Consider the following 6,461-nt stretch of genomic DNA (forward strand, 5'->3'; position numbering starts at 1 on the left):
ATGAATGGAATAATCAGGCATGTTGAAAAGGGCAATCAGTCTGCCATTGTGGCCAGCAGGTTGCAGGGTGGTTGTTAGGACTGGTGTGACTTACCAGAGCACCACACCAATTTGGAGCCAATCCACACACACACACACACACTACTGTACACACGGGCAAATCCAAATGAGTTGCTTGGGTGGCTGAGTGGTCCATTGATTGGGCCTCTTTGAGTCTTTTCACAGCTGTAAACCAAGCCCCTTCACAGTCGATAGACACAACCCAAATATGGAGGGGAAACAATCCATTGTGTTCCTACATGGACCCATCAGGCTAATTCTACAGCCCACTCCATTTATGAAAGACAGTCCTCCTGATTGATTTTCTCTGGTCATATTGTAAATGAGGATGGCCCAAGGATGTGCAGGGGAGAGGGGTGATAGGTGTGAGGTTTAATCCCCCCATCCCAGCCCTCGCCCCTGTTCCAGATGTAGGAGGGCCTGTGTGACTCGTAAAGGCAGTGGCGCTGGGATGCTGCAGTTCCAGGCTTTTGCATTCAGAGACACATTTACCCAGCAACACTTCACAACACAAAGGCCCCGACTGAGCCCCAGCCCCGAACAGCACTGAACAGCCTCGACTGGGACGCACCGTTCCCGTCTCCTTTGTGCTTCCGCACAACAACCCGGACAATTTCTGCTTGTTGCCCATTGTATACCTCTCGCTCTCTCTCTCTCTATCTCTCTCTCTTTCTCCCCTTCTTCTGTCCAATCACTCATAAACATACATAAACACCTCCACGCTGCAAAGTGTAATCTTGTAAAATAAAAAATATAAGAAAAACTAATTACAGATGCAATTTTGAAGAAAAAAAACATGATAGGGCACATTCAATTACAATAATTACTTTTGGCGACAGCTGTTTTAAAGCCTCCTTGTCTCTCCGTGTTTTTAAGGAGCTGAAACACATACAAAGTTGCCAATCAACTCCGCCTCCGATCCGCCACAATAACTGTCATTAGAATCATAATGGCTTTCCCTGTCAGAAGAAGCCTTATCACACTACACGGCTGGTAAATAACCAGCCAGCACGAGCTGCCAACAGCAGGTAAACACCCTGTCCAGTGGGAGAGGAGGATGAGAGAGTAGAGAGAGAGAGAGAGAGAGAGAGAGAGAGAGAAAGAGAGAGAGAGAGAGAGAGAGAGAGAGAGAGAGAGAGAGAGAGAGAGAGAGAGAGAGAGAGAGAGAGAGAGAGAGAGAGACAGAGAGAGAGAGAGAGAGAGAGAAATTAAGAAATGTCAAATACAGCACATGATAGATAACTCGTTTCTAGGTCAGATGAGGGCGGGAAAAAACATCCTGGCATAGACACGTGACATTATTTAAAAAGGTATAAAAGATTACTAGCCAGTGCCTATGCACATCACATGAGAAGCAGTTCCACAGCAGCACTGCACAACACACTATGAAAAATGCATGGTGCTATGCAGTCTGTCTGTATCCATCAGTGAACACCTCAACCTAATGCAATTGAATGGACCAGAGCAGGCTGGCTGATCATGAATTCAGGCTACAGACTCAAATTGACGTTTTTGCTTCTTTTATGGGATATTACAGTGCCTTCAGAAAGTATTCACACATTTTCCACATTCTGCTGTGTAACAGCCTGCATTTAAAATTGATTTAATGTAAATGGTGTGTCACTGGCCTACACACAATACCCCATAATGTCAAAGTGGAATTATGATTTTAGAAATGTTTACAAATTAATTAAAAATGAAAAGCGGAAAACTCTTGAGTCAATAAGTACTCAACCCCTTTGTTATGGCAAGCTTAAATAAGTTCAGGAGTAAAAATGTGCTTGACAAGTCACATAATAAGTTGCACGGACTCCCTCTGTGTGCAATAACTGTTTAATATAACTTTTTGAATGAATACCTAATCTCTATTCCCCAAAAATACAATTATCTGTAAGGTCCCTCAGTCGAGCAGTGAATTTAAAACACAGATTCAACCACAAAGACCAGGGAGGTTTTCCAATGCCTCGCAAAGAAGGGCACATATTTGTAGTAAATGGGTAAAAATAAAAAAACAGACATTGAATATTAATTTGAGCATGGTGAAGTTATTAATTACATTTTGGATGGTGTATCAATACACCCAGTCACTACAAAGATACAGGTGTCCTTCCTAACTTAGTTGCCGGAGAGGAAGGAAACCACTCTGGGATTTCACCATGAGGCCAATGGTGACTTTAAAACAGTTACAGTTTAATGGCTGTGATAGGAGAAAACTGAGGATGGATGAACAACATTGTACTTACTCCACAATACTAACCTAAATGACAGAGTCAAAAGAAGGAAGCCTGTACAGAATACAAACATTCCAAAACATGCATCCCGTTTGCAATAAGGCACTAAAGTAAACTGCTAAAAATGCGGCAAAGAAATGAACTTTATGTCGTGAATACAAAGCGTTATGTTTGGGGCAAATCCAACACAACACATCACTGAGTACCACTCTTCATATTTTCAAGCATGGTGGTGGCTGCATCATTTTATGGGTATGCTTGTCATCTGCAAGGACTAGTGAGTTTTTTAGGATAAAAAAGAAACGGAATAGAGCTAAGCACAGGCAAAATCCTAAAGGAAAACTTGGTTCTGTTTGCTTTCCAACAGACACTGGGAGGCAAATTCACCTTTCAGCAGGACAATAACCTAAAACACAAGGCCAAATATACACCGGAGTTGCTTATCAAGATGACATTGAATGTTCCTGAGTGGCCTTAAATTGGCTTGTTTTATTTGTTTTATTGTTTTTAATTATTTATTTGTTCTTGTTCAGCAAACTTGGGGGGGCAAATAAAACAATGGCAAGACTTGAAAATGTCTGTCTAGCCATGGCTATCATCAAACAACTTGATATAGCTTGAAGAATGTTTTGAAGGATAATGTGCAAATATTGTACAATCCAGGTGTGAAAAGCTCGTAGAGACTTACCCAGAAAGACTCACAGCTGTAATCGCTACCAAAGGTGCTTCTACAAAGTATTGATTCAGGGGTGTGAATACTTTTGTAAATGAGATATTTCTGTATTTCATTTTCAATACATTTACAAAAATGTATAAAAACATGTTTTCACTTTGTCATTATGGGGTATTGTGTGTGGATGGGTGAGATGTTCTGTATATATTTAATCCATTTTTAATTTAGGCTGTAACACAACAAAATGTGGAATAAGTCAAGGGGTATGAATACTTTCTGAAGGCACTGTATGTACCATTTTCGTAAATGATGATTAGCAGTTCAATGGGCCATAAGATGCAGCAGGTCACAGGGCACTGTGTTGTATCTTGGGTTGTTTGTGGAGGAATTTGTATCAGTGGTGTATCTCTCGACTTAGTTTGTATTAACATATCCATTTAGTCAGCCTTACGAGTAGCTTGGGGGGATGAACCAATTCATATGCTGAACAGGGTAGATAATGCTAGGGAAATATGGAGAGGACCGTAGGAGCCACTAGTGGTATTCGTACGAAGAATAGGTGTGTGTGTGTGTGTGTGTGTGTAAGCGCTAGAATATGGATTTATTTTAATGTAGGTTTGGATACAAATGACTACTTCAGTAAATGTGAATATTTGACTCTTCACATATTACTTATATCTTCTACTATGACAACAGCACAAAATGCTATAGAAATTATTTCAGTGATATAAATCTACTTCTGATTACTGCCATATTACATAATGAGTGTATCATTAATACCATGCTAATGCCTGACTATTAGTCATCCCACTGAAATCCAGGAATAATTTTTCTGATGGTGATGTGACACGCAGACAGAGACGCATAAATCCTTCTGTTTTATCTTCGAGCAGAGAATGTTTGGCTTTCAACCAATTCTAGAAGGATACCGGAGGCTTCTAGAAGGCACAAAATAACGCTTTAATACCTGAAGGATTTGAATTCCAGTGAGCCTGTTATGGGCCTTTTGAAAGAATGGTACAATACCTGCTACTTCTCTGCTTATGTGTGGAGTGTACATTAAGATGCATAAAATATATCAGTCCAAAACTAACTTCGGCATGTGCTGACGTAGGCTAGCCTACATAAAACAGATAGTATTTTCTAAAAAGAAAAACTGAGTGGCTGTATCAATTATGTTGTCTGTATTATGTTAGTAGGCTTCCATTTCCTCTGTGCCCTTACCCTAGAAAGATCTGTGAAAGTGTAGGCCTATTCGGTAGTGAATATACTAATATGGAATATGAAGTGTGTGGTGTATAGGCTGGGCTACGTTTTAACGAGGTCGGGGATTAATGCTTTAGTCCCACACATTGGGGACGGGCGAGTAGTTCTCTTTTGAGCTCTCCGGCGCTCTAATGCGGATTTTCTTGTATAACACGCAATGAGCCCCTAAATGATAAAAGGTGTCTCTCCGTGAGACTACCCGCTACTGTGCTGCTGCTGGAAAAGGGGGAAATAGATGGAGGGAGGTAGTACATCACACCGTTTATGCTGCCTCTGTCTCCTCATCGCATTTTTCTTTCACATACGCTCCTTTTTTCATCATGGGTGGTTGGCTCGTATAGGGCGCTCCAAGCCAGGCAATTCGTCCAGGCAAGCTTATCACGACAGTTCATTGCTCACTCATTTATTCACATTAAATGTATTAAGGAAACTGTCTCGCTATTTTTTCCATGTCATCTGCGTACACTTCAAGCCCGTGAATGGCACAAGTCCTCTTCCATTACCGGTGTCGGACACTGGCAGTGAAATTCAAGCCAAATAGCTGTTGTGGAAGTGATTTTGCGCATAACCATAGATATCAACAGAATGTTGTACAATGTAGTATTGCTAGTTGTGATGCTGTACAATCTCAATGGGATTATAGCCTATACACCGTTTTCAATTTCAGGGAGATTGAGTCTAAATAACATGCAGTGCGCTTAACATTAATTAAATTTAACAAGGGTCAATTGAATTAGTAATGCATTGCACGTTGCACTTCAGACATGATGTCCAATATAAATTACCTAATAATGTCCGTTTTGTCAAACACGAGTGTACACACAAAATAACCACACGTTTTAATCATGAAGCAACTGTTGTTGACGCATCGTAAACATGAACTCCATATCTGTCCAAGCATAAAATATCAATAAATAAAGCACGTTACACGCCTCCCATCTCTCTGCCCATTCAGTGCAGCATCCCGTAGACCCAAATAGGCTACATGGGCTATAACATTAAAAAACCTTGCTTCGTGTCCTACCTTGATTCCTCCAATCTCCTTCCTTCGTTGCTCAGTGTATCTCATTCATTCTTCCATCCCTCTCTTTTCACTCAGTCTCCTTCTCCTCTAGTTATCCGTGGTTTCTCATGTAGTGCGGATGCATAAAGATAAACAATTAATAACCTGCTATCTTCCAGACAACCACTGCGAATGAAACGGGGAAAATCCTGCCGTTAAAAATGACAAAAACAGTGGCAGCGGATCCCTCATATCATGTTTATTCTCATGGAATTATACTCATATGCGTATCAAAATAAATAGTGATGCGACCTCGCCTCATTTTAAGACAATATTTTGTTCAGGCGCGTAAAGGCGGTCGCAGTTTTCCATAACAAGCAATAACCTCTCTAGCCTAGCACATAAATGTGTGCTGCGCAGTCCGTTTGAAATGGTTGTAGATAAGCCGTTTTCAATTTGCCATTGCAAAACGTATTTCTTGTGAGATAGTCCTAAATATTTTAGGCTTCATTGGCTAAAGACCTTGTGTTGAAGGACCGATGCGGTTCTAATGCAGGTGGTTAGGAAATTCCATTATAGGCTATCCACAATTGTTGACTCTTAATGCAGATATCTCAAGCCTGGAACCAAAACACAAATATCAAAGGTTCCTTTACCGACTCATGCAACGTAGAAAAGATCAGTCGTTCTGTCTCCACCTCCGTCAGTAGCCTATGTCGAAATGCCTCTCGTTGGTAGCCTACAGAGGACTTCTACGCACTCAAGAACATTCAAGTAGTCTATGCTCGCACATTTTGTGTGAATGAACTAAAGATTCCAAATAACTATGTGCGTATATTCATAGACTTATGGTCCACCACAGCAGAGGCGAACTTCTCAGCGATGTCAACGGGTAGGCTAAGATTATTGATTGAAAGATGGATGTTGGATCATTTATGTTCAATTTAAAGGCTATCATGCGGCTTCAAAATAACGAGTAATAGTTCTGCAGAGCGTTTGGGTCATATTTCAATAACCAAACAATGCCTATTCTTTCCACAAAAGCAAGCAAGTTTAGCTAGTTCATCTTTCCTGTGATGCAAATGTCCTATGTCGTTGCCTATGATGACAGACTGGCAGGCGAGGCGCACATCTGGCTATTCACGGCGTAGCATTCAGCGTCGCGCATATGTGGTTTATTAAAATCGTGAAATCTCCACAGATAAGTCTATATTTCAGGTGGAGTCGT

The 6,461-nt window shown here is 41.0% G+C and overlaps 1 protein-coding gene across 1 annotated transcript in view; it reads right to left on the bottom strand.

Annotated features, from left to right (window-relative positions):
* The window catches only part of LOC121551323 (adhesion G protein-coupled receptor L1-like), a 138,677-nt gene extending 132,559 nt beyond the window's left edge, over positions 1-6,118 (bottom strand). The window contains exon 1 of the mRNA XM_045211162.1: positions 5,255-6,118. Coding sequence (XP_045067097.1) covers positions 5,255-5,299 — 45 coding nt within the window. The 5' untranslated portion in view covers positions 5,300-6,118. The remainder of the gene's footprint in view (positions 1-5,254) is intronic.
* Between the last annotated feature and the right edge of the window lie 343 nt (positions 6,119-6,461).

Source organism: Coregonus clupeaformis, chromosome 35 (genome assembly GCF_020615455.1).
Source record: "Coregonus clupeaformis isolate EN_2021a chromosome 35, ASM2061545v1, whole genome shotgun sequence".
Lineage (NCBI taxonomy): Eukaryota > Metazoa > Chordata > Actinopteri > Salmoniformes > Salmonidae > Coregonus > Coregonus clupeaformis.